Source organism: Artemia sp. Qi Xiang Cuo, chromosome 10 (genome assembly GCF_049724085.1).
Source record: "Artemia sp. Qi Xiang Cuo chromosome 10, ASM4972408v1, whole genome shotgun sequence".
Classification (NCBI taxonomy): domain Eukaryota; kingdom Metazoa; phylum Arthropoda; class Branchiopoda; order Anostraca; family Artemiidae; genus Artemia; species Artemia sp. Qi Xiang Cuo.
The window spans coordinates 12,373,663-12,396,221 of record NC_142803.1 but is presented as its reverse complement, the minus strand read 5'-3'; the positions used below and the strand labels follow the sequence as shown (position 1 = coordinate 12,396,221).

The window sequence follows — 22,559 nt, the reverse complement described above, 5'->3', positions numbered from 1 at the left end:
TTAATTGGTTGTAACAGGATAGTGTTGTATTCATATTTTCGGTTTGGTTTTAAGAGGATGCTATCACCTTAGTGTCTTTTATTTGAGTTTTCACCATATTTACGACCCCAGAACCCAATAGATTATCCATTACGGATAAAACTCGTGACTTGCCGGCTAAGATTATCTTTCATTGTGTCAGTTGCCATTTTAAATTCAGCCAAAAAAATAAACATCCACAGATCAAGTGGATATGCTTCTCTAGTGGTATTTTTCTTTCCGCTTTCCTGGTTTCTTAGACCATAGCACCACTGGGGGATGGGGATGTCTATTTTCGTGTTTTTTCGCTATTTTGCATGTATTGTTGATAACCAAACTTGGACTTGAGGAATAAAGCAAAATTACCTGAATTTCAAGAATTGAGGTTTTACGAAGTTTCCCAATATTTTTATGACTTCAGAACCCGATGGTTAAGAGTAAAGCCTTGATTTGACCCCTTAGATATATTGATAAACTACTTAAATTACCCTTCTTGTAGGCCTATCTATATTACTAATGCTCTAGGATGGATGATAGATTGTCTATCAATAAGTGAAACGAATCATTTGTTATGCAATCCTGAAAAAGTTATGCCAGCTTTGCCTGTCACAGAGACTATCTGTTTTGGCTTTACTCTAATTAGCCATGGCTCTAAAGTTTTTCATCACTCCCTCCAAGTTGATTTAAATTCAACAAATAAATATCAATATCCACAGATCAAGTTCCAAGGCTCAGTGTTTATTTCCCACCTCACATAAAAGAGTATTGCTAAAAACAATCCCAGGAATATATCATAGATTACCTGAATTTCAAGAATAAAAAGGTAGAGCAAAACCTCGGACTCAGTTTCAATTTTACCATCAGCAGCTGCTTTTTTAATCATCCTCTCTGCCAGAGGCCAGGTTACACCCCTGGCCAGCTCCGGATCACCAGTAATCGCCTAACGAACAGAAAGAATAAATAAATAAGTTGATTCAATTCAAAAGCCTATTAAAAAGACTAGACAAAAGAGCTCAGAGCTAACCATAATTTAATTCTTGGTTAATTTCTCTAAAACCTTTTTTTTGTTTTTTCCAACTTTTAAATTTTAATTGAATTTTTTTTAGAGTTCATTAGCAAGATAGCAAGTTTTTTTTTGTATTAGTAGATAGCAGCAAGTCTAATTATACGTCCAACCTGTAAAGTTCTAAATGTATCAATATTAATCCATACAGCTTGATTATTTATATATTATAAGGTTCTTTTTTTATATGTACAAAGTTTAATTTTTAATGTAATTCCAATTGCTTTTTGAACTGGTTGTACAATGGCAGTGATAAGAGAGTTCAGGCCTGTAGAGTCAGTATCACCTGATTTGAGTTGGTTAATGGTGATAAAAGGCATCTGGTTGCTCTTTTTCTTTATTATAGTTTGATTTATTTCCCCCCTTTTTGGGGGGCCCTAGAGCCAAGTGGTTAGCACGCTAGACTTGAAACCCTTTGTCCGTGAGGACAGGGGTTAGAGGCCTGGTGTCATTAATTATTTAGCTTGGAACAGAGGTCAGCGACGTGATTCTGTAAGCTCAGCCCGAGTTGACCCGGCTGTAAATGGGTACCTGGAGAAATCTGAGGAAGATAAATAAGAAGGTTGTGCGAAAACACAGGACGGCTAGCCCCCAACCCCCCAATGCACTTCCTGGCTGAAGGGCCATTAAACAGACATCAGCAACGCCGGCAGAGACTGTAAAGGCCAAGACTGTGGCCAAGAGCTCTGAACAGCTCTAGATCACCACTAATTTCCTAGCAAAAATTATTCTATCAATATATGCGTTGCTGATAATAACTGATACCTATTAAGGATAAAAAAAAGCTGCACTGGATATTAATCTTTTTTTATTAATCGAGTTTACAACACAGGCAGGGTTTTGTTGGGTTTTTCCACAATTTTGGATTTTTGAAAAATTTATCCGAAACAAGCAGGAACTCTACTAAAATGGTATTCACGTGTCCAACGGGCAGCCTCATGACATAATTTGAACCAACCAAAATTTAAAAAAGCTCCTAGAGCTGTCCAGGGGTAGAATTGTAGACTGGTCTATTCCCGGAGATACGTGACCCAGTGTTTGACTATAGATGCCGCAGGGCCGACACAAGAACCTTTGTAGTCGGAAAGAGTCATCAATAAACGAATTATTAAGCCAATCGAAACATGAAAATTTGCGAGTTGGGCAGCTGGAATGAACCACTTGAAAATTACGAAGCCATCCACATTTTCGGATAAAACCTTATTTGAGATACCCACAGAGAATTTTCTGCACCAAAAAAACACAACTGAAGATTTTTCACAAAATAATCTTCTTCTTCTTAAGGTATACATTGATTTACTGTAAGAACATAATTTACCATTTAGCTTACTATTTCATACAGTCTGTTTAATTTCAATCTCGCAACAAATTGTGTAAGTTTGAAAGTGGGAAGTTCCCTTTAATTAAGCTAAACACTAAAATTAAGCCCCGCCTCTCCATGTCCCTGGTATGTAAAACCATAAAACCGTGCCGTTTCGGACGTGAAGCTCTAAGACTTTAAAAACTGTAAACTGTACTCATATTTATATTCTAGTATATTGTGGAGAAACTAGGCAGTTTAATAACGGTAAAGGATTTGGGCTAGTAGTGGGGGGGGGGGGGTTCAAACAGGTAAGGACAATTTTAGAGAACCAGGAAATGCAAAATGGTTTTGCGAGATATTAGCGCCGCACCTCTCTCTCTCTCTCTGTGTGTAAGCTAGGATTAAGGCAGTATGGTGAGATGAACTTTAATTTAAGGCAGGTCTTAATAAGGAAGAACTAAAGTGGACAGTATCAGCAATGGGAAACTTTTTACTGTAAGGTGATAGGAGAAATTATCTTCGAAGGGCGATGTTGGTGTTACGTCCTTACTTTTGCCAAATGTGTGGGAATAGGGAGGATGACGTAAATCATTTTTTTTAGAATTAAATGGTCTGAGGGGGGAGATTTTTCCGGGGTGGAATACAAGGGAGGAATAGAAGGAGAAAGAATTATGAAGTAGGGCGGCAAGCTTGTGGGCACAGGAATGAGACATAGGGACAATTTCTTGCAATTTACTTAAAATTTAATATGGATTTAAGGATGTTCATTCGTTTATGAAATGTACAGTGTTATATTTTTGGTATTAGCCATAAAGGCTTTTATAGTTAATAATTATCATATCACCATCATCATATCATTTAATGGGTTCAAGTGTGGCGTGTAAGCATGGACGTATCCGAAATTCCAGATTTGTCCTAATTTCTCTACACTTTTTAACTAAATCATCGATTTTGTTCGCTGTTACCCCCCCCCCCCCGTATAGAAATAGTATAGTAATAAAACCTCATTTAGGGTGAGGTTTGCACCATAGCTTCCAAGAGCGTTTGAGACAATGTTACCAGTATTTGCGCGAATCTTGAATTTCCATTTTTCCTCCTGAGTAGTTATTTACTTTTGTTTTGTACAGTTTTTCGTGTTGTGGATACCCAAACACACTGGTATAAATAAGTGTATTTTTTGGAGCAGCAATATAAATCCCGGTTACCGGTTACCTCCCTGTTTTTGTTGTTTTACTGATTTTGATCAAAATGATTGAGTCTTTCAAACTTTCCATCAATCACCGTCAATGCTTGACTCAACCGTCAAAGTAGTTCGAAGACGGTCAATCATGGTTAATTCAATCGATTGACGGAAGCTTTTGATCAAAATGATCGACCATCTAGGGCCTCCTTTATGTTAGCATCAGTTAATATTAGTTAGTACTAGTTACTATAGTTAGCATGTTATTATTTGCTTCTACAGTTTTGTTTTTTCACAGTTCTTAATTTTTTGCCTACTTCTTTACTTCAAGCCTGCGGTAGCACATTGCTAGGCTCTGCTGGGCAATATGGGGCTCAGGGATCGATCCCCGCTGCTGCTAGGTTGGCCGACAGTCTTGCAACTTGTCCTTGTGAAAAAGAACCAGCAACTGAAACACCGATTTGACACTCTATGTGCCAACAATGTCTCCTGAGGATCTTTAGATTTTTTATGTTTTTACCTTTTGTCAATTTTTTTGGTATTTCATCTATTTTATTCATGGCGAAATTCTATTCGTTTTGTCTACAAAATTGTTTTGGTTCGTTGAAAAATAATTCAGTAAGAACATAAAAGTTTACTACTTATTACTAATTACAAGGTCCTGTGTATAAACCTGTGTATGAGGCATCAATTGTAAGCCTTACTACAATTTCAAACTAAGTCAGTATTCCTATTTCATATTTAATTATGCCTTATAACAACAAAGATTAATTATAAACTTTTGAGTATAGACTTTCAAAAAATGTCAGCAAACCTTATCATTATTACTGTTATTTAAATAAAAAAGTAAATAATTTTAATAAAAAAATTATTAAATTTAAATAAAAAAAATAAATAAATCTCACCTGCATCACAATACTCATTACGGCCCAAAAATAATACGGATTCTTTGGCTTCGATTTATACAATATCATTGCAACCCTCTGTTGGTTTTTATAATCAGCTATTCTCAAATAGGCCATAAATAAATGCGTTAGATATTCTTCATTAGTGGGCTCTTTCTTGATTATCTTCTCATAAACTTTACAGATCATGTCCACTGAAAGACATTCATAATTAGGAATTACTACAAACGTATAATTACATATAGATAGATAGATAGATATTTATTGCAATAAAAGCCACTTTGGGCCATGGCAAAAAAAGGAAAATCACACAAAATAATAACATGATTATAACACTCATAGCAAAGTATGGTAGCCTACATAACAATAACAACGCAAAATTACAAAACATTACAAAAACATAATAAAGCACACGATACCATTAAACTAACATAAATAGATAGATGTATGTTACATCTATCAAGGGCCATGACTACAAAAATAACAAACAAGAAAACAACTTACACACATACAACAATACTTTCCACACTCACCCCACCCCTTTTTACAAAAATCTATCTCTATGTGACATACCCAATTTTATATACCTTGCTATCATTCTTATTGTCCCATAATTTTTTGATCCCATTACTGAAACCAACCACTCACGTGTCCCCACATTAACAAAAAATAAATCTTTCCTTAGATCCTGTAATTCGGGACAAAGGGCCATGAAGTGAAGCAGATCCTCCCCATTTTCTCCGTACATAGGGCTTGAGTAAGGACCGTCCTTTACCCTTACCCTCCCTAAATATTTCCTCCTTTCTCCAAGTGCTAGAAAATTAACCCTCCCTGATATATACCACTTAATTTCTTCACTATTTAAACCCACTTTAAAATAAATATCATATCCCCAGACCTCCTTCCATTGCCGGTAAATGCCGAGGGACACCGAGGCTGCGACCTCACACTGCCATTTCTGAATCTCCTGATCTTCAAGCACCCCCTTTACTATTTTTGCTACATTTCCTACTTCCAGCCCTATCCCCTTCCCTTCATTCCAAACACCTGATAACCCACAACTATTTAAGATTGATTTCACCTGGGAAGCCCATGAACATTTCCTTCTATCCTGCAACACCTCCAGATAAGCTGCATTTACTAACCTATTATTCTGTAAACCAATCACCTTTTCCCAGTATCCTATCATTCTAACCAATCTTGTTATTCTCAATGAAAACAATCCTAGAGTACCCTTTAACACCAGATTATTAAATTTCCCGCTTAGCCCTAAAAGTCTCCTGAAATGTCCTAAATAAATTCTCTCTATTTTTTCCCCTCTATCAAAACCCCAAACTTCCCCACCGTAACTCAATGATGGGCCTACCTTCGTCTCAAAAATTCTCTTCTGTAGCTTAATATCTGCCGGTCCTAGATGCCTAAGGGGACTCTTCAATAATGCCCATGAAGCCTTCTGACCCTTCCAACTCGCTATTTGCACCAGATCACTCCATTTCCCTATATCTTTTAAATATTTACATTCTCCAACAATTACATTAAGCATACGACGCCTAGCCAAATATATGGGACTTTAACAATAATAAGCAATAAGATAACACTATTTATTGCCAATAAGAAACAATAACACAGTAACAATACCTAATAAAATAACAATATAAAATAAAACAACAAATAAAATATTAATAATAATAAAAGCCTTACTTAATGGGATACTTTCCATAAAAAAATCATTAGGTATAATCTAAAAGCAGCCTCTTCATCAACTTAATAAAATATTGTTACTACTTAAGCTATTAGGTAATTTACCATTTCAATGAAATCATCTAAATTAAATTATCTGCACCTAGAAACGTGGTTTAACTTCAAAATAAAATTAGTTTTTTTTTTCGAAGTCTACAGATATTCAATTAGTTATAACGTACACCCACTGAAGATTTAGAAAATTTGTAACCTCTATATCAAACCTATTGTCATTTTTAATTGCAAAGAATAAAAATCATCAGGGAAATAGCTACTGCTCCCCCCTTGAAAAATATTGCCAATAATTTAACAATATCTGACAATTAAATACAATTCAGATAGAACCGGTGAACCGGTCAGTAACGATCAATATCAGGTAGATTGTACATCCGAAGGGCGAGGGTTCGATTCTCGGTGTTGCCAATTAGCTGGTTTGGGACGGGGGTCAGTGGTGTGACTCAATACGCTCAGCCAGAGTCAACCAAGCTCCAAATGGGTACCTGGACAAATCTGGGGAAAGTAAACAGGATGGGTTTGCGAAAACACCAGATATGGCCCCCATCTCCCCATTGCACTTCCTGGCTGAAGGTCCTTGAGACGGAGATCATCACCGTAAGTTGGACTTTAAGGAGTCTAGTGCCGTATCCTGTACCTTTACCTTATCTTTACATCGTACATTCAGTATCAGGTCAAAAGCAGCAACCTGTCAGTAACCTGTCAAGAACCGGTCAGTATCAGCCTGACAGAAATAAGTACATTACTTTACTCAATAAGATGTTTACCATTGCATGGTTTGTGAAAGCAGAACCGGTTCTTGTTACCGAAAGTCTGGCAGTTTAATCGATCATATTTTGCAAAGCATTTTGTATTGTATTGTATATTGTATTATATATTGTATTATTTATATTGTATATTGTATTATTGTGTACATTGAACTTTAATTAAAAAACCTACGGAAATTAAAATAATGAAACTCAAATAAAATTCTCAAATTTGGGAAGCTTTATTTTCCAGGGGGGGGGGGGAGTGTAAACGCCAGTCACCTGTTCAGGGATATCAGGGACTTGACTGTATTTACAATAAGAGTAATTAAGAAGTGTTTTTTTTTGTGGTTTTAATAATTTATTGGATTGAAAACACACAATCTTATTATCAAATAGTTTAAAAGCCCAAGAGAAGGATATGTAAAAACCTAATAACAACCAGGCAAACCCATATTGGTGAAGGTCAAACAATCGAAAAAGCAGTGGGAGATGACAAAAAAGTCAGCTAAGCTGTCTTTTTGCTGCCAAAAGGTCTGAGAAGCGGTCTTTTTGGCTAGTTAAAATACTATTTTATTTAATAGTCTATCGACTTAGTATAGTAGTTAATACTAGCAAGCGTTGCTCGAGACTCTTTAAAATGGTTTATTATAAGCTTATTATATGGCATAAAATTTATGGTTTTTATTAAACTTCTTTATTTTGGAAATCTATCTTGAAGCAAAATATTAGAATATTCCGCGGGGAGTATTTTCCGCGAGGGGAGGGGGTATTTCCGGAGGGTTATTTCCCAGGGGGGTAAATGCCTAGAACCCTCTGAACATTCGTCGAAATTTCGACATTACCTACCGCATAGTAATGCAAATACTGACTCGCTTTTGGCAGGATAACTTCATGTTCCCCTTTAAAAGGTTGAGACAGAACTGGCGTTTACAGACATAGCGAATTATTGCACATAATCATTACTAAGAAGTGGAAGTCCAATACGTACTATTCCCAGAAAACCTCGTCTGTTTTGCCATACCATTTGCATCCCTTTGAGCGGTGCCTAGGGTCTAAAACGTCCCCTTGCTATGTCAGTGGTATGCTACTTCTTTCTTCAGCTATCTTGGTGGTCTCTTGTTTTTGAGCAAAGGGATGTTTTCGAGCATACAGCCATTATGAAGGGGTTGCTTATTCAATGGTGCCAATTGGGAGGGGGGAGCTGCTCCCCTCCTAGATTTTTCTAAATTCCTTAGATTTTGAAAACATCTTTTATTTCGGCATTTTCATTGATAAATGGTTATTTTGGTATTTTCATTGAACAAAAAAAATAAAAAAAATAAAAACTACCCTACCTAGATTTTGAAAAATAAATTTTGTCTTCCTCTCCCTTAATTTCCCTAAATTATCACCAGTGGAATTATCCCTAATGTAAAAAAAATAATGGTAATTTTTCAAATACTTAAAGGGTGGGGTTCGGATCCAAACCTAAGAACTACCCCCCTCTCTTCTGACTAAACCCCAGAAAAAATCTTAATTATTAAAGTGGAGCTGCTGTTTTGAGCTGCTGATTTCCCGTTTGGTCACAGCTGAATTGCTCAGAGGCTGTATGAACATGGTTGTCTGAACAAGACATGTAAATTCCCTTCAGTGACACGCCGTTTTAGTGCAACCTGAATGTATAGAGAGATGAATATGCACTATACATCAGCAATGTCAGAACTTTCATCTAAGAGCGACGCAACTCATTTTGGAGGCCGGAGTTCTACCTATAGAAAATATACTTTTATTATTATATAATATTATTATATATTTACCATAGGCTAATATAATTAAAAAAAAAAACTATATTTTAATACAATTTTCCCACTCGTGGGTAGGGGTCGAACTATGGAAAAAGAACATGCTCTATTGCAGTGTGTTCTGGTAAAGGGAGGGGAAGGGTTTGAATCTTCAAACACTCTTCCTAGCAACACGCCTTACAATAATCCGTACAAATAAAATTAAAAAATTGAAAACTTACATTTATTAGTTTCTCGAAAGCACATTGTAAGTGGCTGTAAAGCTATATCTTCAATTGTATCTTCGTCCATTATATTTGATATCAGATGATCAGCCTCTTCATATTTCTCCATTCGAATGTATGCAAGTGCTTTTAAAACCTACAAATATACACATCATCATATTAAAGGCATTCCTAAATTTGTGCACATTTTGTGGACTACCCATGAATTTTAAGAACCCAGTCATGAAAGGAAATCCCCAGTGTTAAAATATGAAAAAAATAGCAAAAAGCGGAAAAGTAATTAATTTTTATTGTTTGTAATGAAATTGTTTCTTCACCCATGGAATATTAACTGATCTGCCTCTTTCTATTTCTCCGTTCCAATATATGCAAGTGCTTTTAAAACCTATAAATATACCCATCACTGTATTATAGGTATTCCTAAATTTGTGTGAATTTTCGTGGACTACCCAAAGAGTTTGATAACCCGGTCATGAATGGAAATCCTCAGTGTTAAAATACGAACAAAAAATAGCAATCAAACCTAAAATTAACCAATTTTTACTGTTTGCAATAAAATTTTTACTTTTTATTTAGAGAAAATGGGAGCCAAAAACAGAAAAATTACACTATAAATTAATAACAATATGAATTTCATCATCATGGTTGCAGCATGTGCTGCAACCCGGTAAAGAACGACATCTAGCACAGAGTAACCGAAAATTTAAAAACAGGTTATAAAAAATTTAGCTCCCTTTTCCTTGTGGAAAAGTTCTTCTGATGATAAAATTCACCTTAAAGACCGGATACACTTAACTTTTATCGTCACCGATTGGCCAAATTGGCAAAGAATTGCAAAGAAAATGGCAGCGATTCGAGCTTGGAAAATTTTCGAATTTTAAGTGCAGATTTACAAAAATGGCACCGATTTTGATCATGATCATCAAAAAGAGCCTGAAACTCTTCGAAGATGACGTCACAGCAAAACTGGCGTCATTTTTGAGGAGTTTCTAGCTCTTTTTAAAAAAAAACCTGCAAAGTTGTTTTTAAAATAACATTTTACTACTAAGACTAAGAAAAATAATAATTATCCTGAACTGTTTCAATCCTCAATTGTTTCCTTCTCTTCGGCAGCTGATCAAAAGAACTAAGTTGAGATCAGCCATGCAACTATTGATAAACTGCAGATGACTAGTGTTTCAATGATATTTAGTTTTGAAAATCTTCTGCAAAGGGCACTATTTTTGTACTGTTATCGTTTGCCGACTGAGCAGCCGAAATCGGTGCCAAAAAAAGTTACATGTGTCTGGCCCTCAAAATAATGGCCATGTCAACCTGTGTATTTGGTATTAGGCCTCTAATACAAGGTAAACTGAGGTCTTTAAAATAGAACAACCTAAAAAACTACAGACAGGGCACCTGACAATTAAACTGAAGCAAAATAAACGAAAAATTACCTTTGCAGTTTGAAAGTTTGGCTGTTTTTTTAAGAGCTTGTCAAGCTCTTGAATGGCCTTTTTATTGTTCATATGGTCAATAAGATCTGAAATAGAAAACAACTATAATAATGATTAGAGTGACTATAATGTCATCTCTTTAACAAACATGAGACTATTCAAAAGCTGATTTCAAAATTCAAATAGGGTAATACTTTGGGGCTAATATCCATAGCCAGAAACACTTTCTATTAACCAGGTCTGTGGAGTTGGTCCACTTTACCACCAACTCCAACGGCTGAAAGTTTAAACATAATTGCTCCAACTCCTAAAATTCTCTTCAAAGAAATAAGAACTGAAAACTAGCCTCCAATATTAATTTTGTTTATTATTGCAACTTTTCAGTTGTATTTAATAATATTTGGCTTGACTCCAGCCTTTATGTGTTTCCACAACTCCAGTTCCAAGTGTCTTACATTATCTGTTACTCCAACTCCATTCAGCAAAAATTTACTAAAACTCCGACGGTACAGCCCTGCTATTAACAGGTTCAGAATAAATAAAAAAAGAGCAGTTACAAAATGTAAATACACACAATTTGCATTATTCTTTTATACAATATATTTTAAAAATTAGTTTTTTCAATTACAAAAGGTTTTTAGCCACATCAATTTCCTTTAAAATGGGTCATTAAACAGCTCTCTATGATGTTCCAGTAAAAAGCTGTATGGGGAGGACAAGAAAAAGCACTGCCTATGATTAACTTGACTGATCCTTTATGCAACATTTAACATTAACATCATTAATCAGATGTTTTGATATATGCTATGTGGTCTAGTGGTTAGGGTAGTTGGCTCTTATCCAATTAGCCCGAATTTGATTCCCAGTATGACAAATTTTTACCTATGACGAATTCTTAAGGAAAATAACTAAAATTAATTTGAAAAAAACTTCAACCTGATATAATAGTCTTAGTAGCAGCAGCAGTAGTAGTATTAGTTTTCACATACTGTCTTTTGATTAATTCAGAATTCCTCTTAACATTCCCTGAAAGTTTCAGCTTCATACCCTTAGACTCAGTAGCAGTAATAGTAGTAGAAGTAGTAATAGCAATATCCATAGATTACCTTTAAGTTAGTTCTACATCCTTCTCCACACACCTTGAAAGTTTCAACTTAATACTCTAAGCTCGTTCTAAAATATTCCTCATATGCCCTATAGACAACCTGCATGTACATAGTATGTTTTGTCTTGGTTGAAAATCCCCTCTAAACATTCCCTGAAGTTTCACCTTGATACCATTAGCCTCACTTGTAGCAGTAGTAGTAGAAGCAGTACGCACGTAGTGCCGTTTGGTCATTTAAAAATCCGCATCAAAACATCCTGGAAGTTTTAATTTAATGCTCTAAGGTGTTCCTGAGATTATTACTTGTATAACCCTTGAAAATATACAAGCTTATAGTAAGGCAAGATATTTATTCAAAGCTTCACCTTAATACCCTTAACTTCTATAGTAACAATAGCTGTAGCAGCAGCAATATTGGTAGGAATGTGCACATACCATCTTTTTTTTCAACATCTCCCTCAAGATAAGCTCATAGTTTCAACTTAATATCTAAACACTTTCCACTAAACACTTAAACACATAACTGATACGTCCTTTTGACAAATTGCATGAACATAGTGTTTTGATTTAGCTATCTAATACCCTTAATCTCCTTAGCCTTAGTAGTAATATTAATTATGCAAATATTGCCTTTTGGTTAATTCAACACCCCCCCCCCCACAACCAAAAAAAAAATCAATGAAAATGTCACCTTAATACACTTAGCCTTATTGGTAATATTAGGAACAGTAGTAGCAGTAGTATGCCCACATTGCCTTTTGTTCAGTTGAACATCCTTCACATCATGTCCTGGTTCCTTGAACTAAACACTCTAAACCATTCCTAAAATATTGCTGATATACCCTTTTGAAAATCGTTTGCACATATTGTGTTTTTATTTTAGTTCAACTTCCCATCAACATATTTTTGAATTTTTACCTTAATACCCTTAGCCTTAGCAGTAATCACAACAGAAGTAATAGGTGTAGAAATATAAGTGGTGATAGTAGCAGTGTGAGCAGCAGTGGATAATTCCCTCCAACATTCCCTCAAAAATTTGCCTGAATGGTGTTGGCTTTTTTCACACAAAAGATCAAACATACCCCTCTTCCCCAATAACGGATCCTATATGTCGAAGATGGGCGAATTGTGAAACTTACAGCCCTTGCCCGAAGGACTGTGTAAGGTGTCATCCCCAGAGTCAAAGTTATTGAGCCTTTCGACTATACTGAACAAGGTTGCTGTCTCAAAATTTTGATTGAATCTTTGGGAGGAAACACGCGTGGAAGGGGGGGGGGGTTGTTGTTTGGTAGTGGCAGTAGCTGTTAATAGGGTATAACTGTTACACCTTTTGATTAACTTAAATCGACATAATGCGTTTCAATATAGTTTAACATCCTCTTCACCAATCCCTAAAGGTTCAACTTTACCTTTAGGTTTAGTACTAATACTAGCCTACTAATAGTTGTTGTTGTTGCAGTAGTATGCACATAGCGTCTTTTGGTTAGTTCAGAATCACTCTTAACATTCCCTAAAAGGTTCAGTTTCATACCCTTAGCCTCAGCAAAAGTAGTAGTAGTAGTAATACCAATATCACCATTTACCTTTCGGTTAGGTTTAAATCCCTCTGAAAACACCTTAAAAGTTTCAACTTACTACTCTAGGCTGCTCCTAAAATATGGCTCATATGCCGCATTGACAACCAGCATTTACATGGTATGTATTGTCTTAGTGGAAACCCCCTTTACATATTCCCTGAAGTTTCACCTTAACACCAATAGCTTCACTTTTTGCAGTAGTAGTAGTAGCAGTATGCATTTAGTGCCGTTTGGTCAGTTCAAAATCCACCTCAAATATCCTAGAAGTGTAAACTTAATTTTCTAAGTCGTTTATGAGATTATTACTTGTACACTCTTTGACAATCAACAAGATTATAATAAGAAAATATATTTATTGAAAGCTTTGCCTTGGTACCTTTAACTACAGTCGTAGCAATATTAGTAGTAGTAATAATATCATTGGTAATTGGGTCCACATAGCCCCTTTTGCTTTTTTTCAACGTCTCTCTCAAAATAAACTGGAAGTTTCAACTTAATACTCTAAAGAATTCCTCAGACACTGCTGATACGTCCTTTTGACATCTTGCATGAACCTAGTGTGTTTTGATTTAGCTCCCTAATACCCTTAATCTTCTTAGCTTTAGTAGTAGTAGCAGCAAAGTAGTAATCGATTCAGTTCAACTTCCCCCAAGACATTCCTTGAAAATTTCACCTTCATAGGCTTAGCGGTAGTAACAGTAGTATACATAATTTACCTTTCGGTCAGTTTAACAACCCTCTAATTATGTCCTGGTTCCTCGAGCTAAAAATTCTAAACCATTCTTAAGATATTGCTGATATACCATTTTGACAATCGTTTGCAAATAGTGTATTTTGATTTAGTTCAACTTCCTCCTCAACATATTTCGAGTTTTACACCTTAATATCCTTAGCCTTAGTAACAACCATAATAGAAGTAATAGGTAAGAAACATAAGTACCGATAGTAGCAGTGTGAGTAGTAGTATATAACACCCCCAACGTTCCCTCAGAACTTCACTTAAATGCCACTGACTTTTTTTGCACATAGCTATTGAACCTTTCGACTATACCAAACAGGATGGCTGTCTTAAAATTTTGATTGGATCTTTGGGAGGAAAGACGCGTAGAAGGAGAGCTGTTTACCCTCTAGTCCCTTTTTTTAAATCCCACCTCCTCTCCTCTTGGTGGCATAATAATCTTTTTCACTTAATTTTAAACTTTAATGTCACTTACACTTATTTAAAAACAGCTTTTATTTTTGAAATTTGGATTTGGGTAGCCAAACATAATTGACAAAGACAAGGTATACTACAAAAAAATCAAAACCACAAAAAAATACCAATCCCTGTTTAGCAGGGTGCCCTTCTGCCATAGGGCACCCCTTTCACCGTGGAAATACATTCATAATAGACAAATAATTTTCATAAAACCTTGTTCTCAATCAACTATACATCATCCTCCATCCTCTCAACCGTCCCTTACCCGAAAATAAACCTAGGGGGAGTAGAAAGCTGTGCCCTTACAATATCTTTAGGCACGGCATTCTCATCCTTCTTTTATAACAAACAAATAAACTACTAAAACGTTTTTAATACCCATTTGGCTACTCAAAAACCAAACAAAAACTAACAAAAAATACATTAATATGATTTATCATAATACTAACATCAATTCCTCAATATTTTCTTCCTTTTGACTTTTTAAAAGGACACTAGATGTTTCAGTTTTTAATCAAATGAGCCCTTCCAAAGTTTGAAAACATGTGAAGTATTAAAAAAGAAAATGAGGCTGTGATCTTCTGTAAACCCTTAAAGGCTAGAATATAATTTGTAAAGTACAGAAACAATAGATATTTTGAAGTGTCTTTTATTTTTGTCATAACCAGAGCAGAATTTACGTATAAGTTAAATAAGCCTAAGATAGATAATAGAGAATAGAGAGCCCAAGAAAACACAGAAGCTTTTTTTAGCAATCTTTAGCCTTCTATCTCAATCAGTATCCATCGTCAACGAATTATTTGGAACTTGATATCATTCTTGATAGTACTTAAAACATCTTTCTGTAATTCGTAAAACTATAAAACTTTCTATTTTCGTCAATAGAGGGTATAGACTTCTGGAATATGGTTCTCTAATGTGATGAATTTGATGGGGCAAATTGCATCAAGCCAAAACACCCTTTGTGGGTGTTTTCTCCACAATTGTAGCACGTCTTTAAACCAAAACTTTTACCAAGCTCACGTCGAAATCTAAACTTTTTTTTTATATCTTTTGCTTCAACGATTCCAGAGACATCTTCGGTATAATTAATATGCCTCAAATATTGTCCCAGTAAAAGAAATTCCTTGGTTCCTAAATAATCTAAAATTCAGAAGATTTCTTCTTCATGTGTTTTTAAGACGAAGTTGCTATTAACCGATATTATTCCAAAAGTGGCTAATCCACTTTTACGTCTACCCAGGTACAAACATTGCAAGAAGAGGGAAGAGGTACACAGATATAAGAATACAAAAGAACTCTTTACTATTAGGCCAAGTCACACTTTAATAGCTCTTTAGCACAAACTGTCTGACTTTTAGTCAATGGAGATAATGCTTGTTAAAGGGGTAAAATAATTGGCAATTTAGTCTAATTCTTGCTTTTCTTAAAGTGGAGTCAATGTTCTTTTTTTTGTTTTTTTATTAAAACAACGATAATTTAGACACCACAAAATTCAAAAGTGTTCACTCATATCATCGAGAACTCCTTTGATACGAAGTGCCCTGGTCTAAGACCACGAAAAAAAAAATAATAATACATTCTGCCAACATCGTTCATTACTTAGGCAGCGCTATTGCGCTGCCTATGATAATTCATTCTCAGTATTCATGTTCAGCTCTCAAGCAGTGAGCATTGATAGAGGATTATGGGCTGGATTATTTCACAACTGCATTGCGTGGATTTGGTAAGCAATTATGGCTTTTGATCAATTTTTGCATTGTCCTATACTGAACTTTATTAGCTGATGCATGTATGCTGGTGCAAAAACTGTTAAATTTGTCAATAATAGTGTGGATTTTTTTCCTAAAGAAACGATTCTTCAAGGGAGAAAAGTTATTATATGAAGTAAGTGGCTGTAATGATAGAGGCGTAAAGTACTTTAATGATGAGGATAACATCATGCATATTGCAAAAATATTTCATAAATGCTCAAAAGAGAAAAAGACACTCCCCAAATTTATGATTTGGGACCCCAGAAGGTGCTGTCCCAGCAGTCCCAGCAGGTGCTGAACTAGTTTTGGCGTGCATCACCTCTACAGTGAATCAAATGTGTAGAAAGATAGAAGAAATTCTAACCAAATTCAGACAAGGGTCAGTGTGTAAGGCTATCCCTGATTTGGATAGAAATACTGTTGTAAACCCTCTACTATATTCTGTAGTGGTGAAACATTTCCCTAAATCCTTGTTGACTCCTGAAGCTCGGAAATTGGCTATCGATTCAGTATGTAATATGGATCCTTCAAGAAATAAGATTAAAGTTCATCGTCGCAAATCAGATTTTAAAGTTCTTGTAAACAAAGTTAAAATGGTTGAGAGAATCGCAGATTCGTTAAAAACTTCGGACGATAGTGTAGCTGTAAAAAAATCAATGCTTAACAGTTTATGGGCATCTTAAAGCAGGTACCATTTGAGTTTCATGGTGGATTACAAGCGTTGATTCCTAACTGCATTAAGGCCGAACGTTGAGGGCTGTCATTAACTTTTAAATTATCGTTTCCTTCTAAGAATGCTCCAGAGGATTTTTTGAAAAATCCCCCTTAACTTGGATATGAGATCCTCCACGTCGAAAAATATCGGTATCTACCCCGTAGATGCTGTAATTGCCAGAAAGATTGCAAAGTTCCCCAGATATGTGGACACTGTGCACAAACTGGACATGGACATACTAAAGAATCCCCTTGCACTAATAGTCTATATTGTGTATCATGTCAATCTAGAAAACACAGCTGTTAATTTTTCAGCTGCCCCAAAAACCGAAAGTAAATAGGATCCCAGGTAATTCGTAGAAATGGCAACTAACCACAGTTCTGTATTGGTGTTATCTTGGAACATAAATGGTGGCATCCTGAGTAAACTTGCGTTGCTTTAAAATATGGTTGAAAAATACGACATAGTTTGCATACAGGAACACTTTTAATTACCAAGCCGCAAAAACATACTACAAATATCTCCTGCTAATTCTACTTTGATATACCCTCCTTCTCTTCAAAAACGAAAGGGCCGACCTAGCGGAGGGCTGTCTCTCTCGAGCAAGTATAAATATGAATGTTTACATTCAGAAGATCACTTTCTTGGTGTTAGTTGCAATAATTTCGCAATTGTGAGTGTCTTTTTACCCATTAATTATAGTAATCAGACCCTAGAAATGAGACTTAGTAACGTATGTTACAAGTTAGCTAAATAAGTAAAGCAGCTACTCTATTCATTCCCACGTTGTATCATTATTGACAATTTCAAATGTGATTTATCAAATTATCGTTGCCCTGGAGCTCAAATTTTAAAGAAGATGTTGCCTAGATGTGTTCCATGTTCTGCCGAAAAATCAACAGTTTACCTTCATATCTATAGCTAACACTACTTCAAACATCGATCATGCTCTGTTTTCTGTCAAACCTGTGCATATAGTTTCAGTTTTGAATGATTTTTTTTTTGCATAGTGATCACATTCCTATTAACTTGAGTATTCCAGTATCTAGTTCTCCAAGGGCCTCCCTACATTCTAAATGGTCTGTCAGGAAATCTTGGGATCTTATTGACGTAGGACATTTCCGGAAAGTTTGTGATGATATTTTGACTAAAATAAAAGTTCCTACCACCTCCTTCAATCTTCTTCTGCAGTTATGGATGAGCCTGAGCTTCGCTTACAGCTTAATTTATATTGTGAACAAATTATTCATGCTATTAGAGGTGCTAATCATGCAGCTGTACCTGTTCACAAGTCTCGAGTAAAAACGGAAAAATATGGTTGGTCTTGAAATCAAATTTTAGTTAGTGCTTGTTTCCAGGCTAAAGTATGGTTGTGTATATGGAAAAAGTGTGATAGGCCTAGAGTTGTTGATGTGAATGCCGTCCGTATTTGTATTGAAAAGAAAGTTTTGCCAAGCACTTTGTGATCAAGTTGCCAATATCAAAGCGGAATTGGGGGCAAAAATCGCTGACAATCCAAATTTGCTTTGGAAATCTTGCCCCAGTCAATCTACATTTTTAGTACTTTAGAAATACCCAAGTCTGGGTGGGTGGCTCATTCTTCTGCCCAGTTCAAAGCCCCTGATAGTCTACAGGCTAAAAAGTTTGATGATGAAATCAAGAGTATTTTAAACAGTCGAGCTAGACCTGAGCAGGTAATCGTTGGAGATATTTTGATTAAAAAGGTTACACTGAAGCTTAAAAAGAAGTTTTCTTGTGGGTCAGATGGGATTTGTGTACGCCATTTTGAGTTTGCCAGCGATTACCTTTTTGACCATATTGCTTAATTGTTCCAGATGATTTTTACAGTAGGACTTGTGCCTAATTGCTTATGTGATGGTGTTGTAACTCCGGTTTTGAAAATAGGGAAACCACTTTCCCAATGTTTGTCTTATAGGCCCATTACAGTTTCTAGAGTGTTTTCAAAGATTTTTGAGTTGTTGATTATTGATCATATTCGTCAACAGTGTGTCATGCCTCCTTTTCAGTTTGGGTTTCAACTGCATCTTGGTTGCTACCACGCTTTAAGGTAGCAACCAAGGTATTTAAGGTATTGTTTATGCACAATATTAAAGGATGCTGAAAGGTCAGATAGTCCTTTGGCTATTGGCGCATATGATATTAGTAATGCTTTTGGATCTTTAATTCATTCTGAGGCTATGCATGAGTTATTAAAAAGGGGGTATCTGTTGATGTAGTTCCATCTCTTTACTGTATGCATAGACACCACCATGTACGTTTAAAGATTGGATCCTTGTTTCTTCCTTCAGAACTCCGTGTGAATATTGGAATTAAACAAGGGGCCATTACCTTATTTATAATAACGCAACCCTAAGAGCCCAAGGGGATTTATCACCTTGTTGTATATTGAACGGTGTTAGTGTGTCTGTTTTATGTGATACAGATGACATTCTTAACCTAAGTAGGGCTGTGTTTAGTTTGGGAAAAAGTTTTAGGGAGATTGCTAAGAATTATAATGAGATTGGTCTTTCTTTAAATGTGGCTAAGTCACAAGTGTTATTATTTGATTTTAACCATTCTGAAACCTCTAATAGAGTAAATCTGAGTGATTCTGATGCTGTACCACTGCAGGAGCTTGTGTACCTTGGGTTGCCTATTGGTACATCCCTAAAGTCAACTCGGAAATTACTTATTGCCCAAACCGTATGTAAGATCTGTAATGAATATGCTGGTGCAGTTGGATCACAGCTGAATCTTGGTAAACGCCACCTTGTGAAAGTATATAATGCTGTTTCTCTCCCTCATGTTCTATACATGGTTCCTTTCTGGGACAACCAGTCGGATAAAATAGAAACCAGGGAGAGCATATTTGAAATATTTAAAGTTCCTTATCTGGGTTCCTCCTTGGACTATGAATGGTGGACTGCAGGAGAGATACAGCTTGCCAGATCCTCTTGATGCTGCAGATAAGTGTTTTTACAAGCTTATGAGTTATCTATTGAACCACCTTTGGATGGATTTTTTGTTTTAATGCTAATTTCCTTTTTTTATTTATTTATTTTGCTGGGTTACTATTACTCTTTTTATATTGTATTATTTATTTGTATGATACATTTGAAGAGGTTTACAACCCTTGGAGTGGCTTAATTTTATGTAGTTTTTGGTTCATTTAGTTTCAATTTGTACGTATTTGCTACTGTTAATGTATGTGTTTTTTTTGTATATGTAAATAATGGATATATTTCCAATCAGATAGAGCCTAGGTTATCAGAGTTTTTGATTCTAATGGTGTTGCTCACATTTCATCCTTTATAATAGTCTTAACTGATAACTCTCAGGGTACTCTTCTTGAGAAAATGTCTTATGAAGTATGCCTGCACCATCTCAAACTTCTTACATTAATTTATAGACGAAAAGATGAAGATATGGTTTTATATTTAATGTTTTAAATATAACATATATTTAATGTTTTAAATATAACATATATTTAATGTTTTAAATATATCATATATTTAAAACATTATTCCTACCTACCCCTTGCACCCCATGACCAGACAATATTCAAGGAAACTGTAGTGTTTATGCAAATGAATACATGGATGAGTGGCTTTGCTGTCACCATTGATGATCTCCTTGTGTATGATTTGACCCTTGAGGAACACAACAAGCAATTGATGGAGCTAGAGAGAGAGGAATCTGGGGAAAATGCTTTTTCTGTGTTACAAGTCTAAATTATTTTGAACACATCATAAGTGAACATTGCATGTAACTAGACCCAGAAAAACTAAAAGCTATTGACAGTAAGCCAACACCATCAAATTCAGAAGAAATTGCAACTCTTCTGGGTATGCTAAATTACCTTACCAAGTACATCCCAAACGTCTTAATCAAAACAAAGTTCTACATGACCTTATTATATCTATAGAGTTTAGATGGACTGAAGAACAAAAACTAGCCTCAAAAGATAACAAAAAAATCAACTGTCTCAAATCCAGCATGCTTTGACTACAAATCTGTTGATCTCACTGTTGATGTGTCATTTAATATTCTGGGGTATATACTGCATCAGAAGAAAATTTCATTGTATTGTAGCTTTGTGCTCACACAGTAAAGCCAATAAAGAGTAACATAATACATGAGTGATGAGATTGCCCTTCAAAATAGTGCTTCCACTATCCCTAATTTTGAGGGGTTTCCCCAAATTCCTCCAAAAGAAGATTGGGTTCCCAAAAATCTTTGCAAAAATTAGCATAAAATAAATAACAATTTATATTTCATGTTAACATGTGTATTCACGAATACTTATTTTCAGGAAGATCTTGAAAAACCTAGATTCATTGGTGGGTGGGGATTTAGGGATTTTAGAAGCACTGTTTCAGAATAGCAGAACCAAATTCAAAATTGCTCTGCATTAATAACTATTACAAAAATGATTTCCAACTAACTTACCAAAAAAAATTTTCAAGTAGAAATTTCTGCTTTTTACCAAATACAAATTTCTTGAATCACCTAGGCTATATTGCATTTACTTGTTATATCTACAACTCTTAAGTTTTAGTCTATTATGCCATTATTTCTCAGCCTGAGGAATGGCATAGACAAAAGGTTACAAATAGTCAGAAAAATATCAAATGATTGTGTATGAAAGCTTCTTTCATTTACTGATTATTTAATCGTAATCTGATGTGTACACAACTAGTTCAAATACAGAAATAAAAATTAAAAAAATGAAAAAGTTTGCATCACTTAACAACTAATGAGATAAATAGGTTCTTACTAATAGAACTGGTTATTTGATTCAAGTTTAAATTTACTTTAAAGGAGGCCACGAGCTGGCCCCAACTTTGAATGGTTGTGACACTAAAGTGGTTGGGAAACAATAGTCTAAGTTTCAACATAGCCATAGTTGACGCTATAGATCAAGATTTGGTAAAGAGCTATATGAATCCCTTTTACTGTTTATTTTCCTGACATGATCTGTATATAACAAATGATTGCAGAAAGTGTGGAAAAGGCTAATTCAATTACCAGTTCCAATGTTTAGTGCTCTTTTTAAGTGGCAAAATGAATCAAAAAAGAAGTAAAGCAGAAGTACTTGAAGCTAGAGAAGAGCTTTATGCATACTTTTTTTGGTTGTAAATACTTTCATAACTCCATATATGGTACATGTAAACATAACAACTGACTATTGTCCCCTAGAAACTATCCTTGCAAATCTACTTTGATATTTTTGATATAAAAAAATATATATATATTTTCCTTATTTCACTGGACAATGCAATTTAATGTAAAAGCACCACCCAGAGCTCAGTGAATGATGTTATAGATACAACCTAGAATTTAGATACCTGCCTGGAACTAATATTGCAGTTGCTGATTGCCCCCCAGACCTCAGTTTGCCCCCCCACGCCAGCTGAAATTTAGTTTCTGCAAAAAGCTTGTCAAACTAAGATATAGTAAGCCTGCATAATTCAAGCATCAAGAGAAACAGGTCAGTTTTCTTTAGTAAATATTTACCCTTATGGTACTATACTGACTCATTTTTCACTTGATTTGGTAAAACTGACCTGAACTTTGCCCCCCCCCCCCTCAGGATCTTGAAAAAATTACATTACTGCTCAATATTTTTCCTCTGAGTTCAAATGTTCCACAAATGACTGGGATATAATACAAAAAACATTTAGCCATATTTAGCCATATTTAGCCATATGTGTTCTCTGTACAATATACATGAAGAAAAAGCTGTCTAACAATGCAAGAACATCATCAGCAAGGCCTGCACTAGTGTAAATATGC

The 22,559-nt window shown here is 35.3% G+C and overlaps 1 protein-coding gene across 1 annotated transcript in view; it reads right to left on the bottom strand.

The window, feature by feature from the left end:
• LOC148947479 (N-alpha-acetyltransferase 25, NatB auxiliary subunit-like) overlaps positions 1–22,559 on the bottom strand; it is a 123,786-nt gene that overhangs the window by 92,776 nt on the left and 8,451 nt on the right. The window contains exons 2-5 of the mRNA XM_089095904.1: positions 10,415–10,500; positions 8,976–9,114; positions 4,470–4,663; positions 821–958 (exon numbers count right to left, since the gene is read on the bottom strand). Of these exons, the coding sequence (XP_088952030.1) occupies positions 821–958; positions 4,470–4,663; positions 8,976–9,114; positions 10,415–10,500 (557 nt within the window). The remainder of the gene's footprint in view (positions 1–820; positions 959–4,469; positions 4,664–8,975; positions 9,115–10,414; positions 10,501–22,559) is intronic.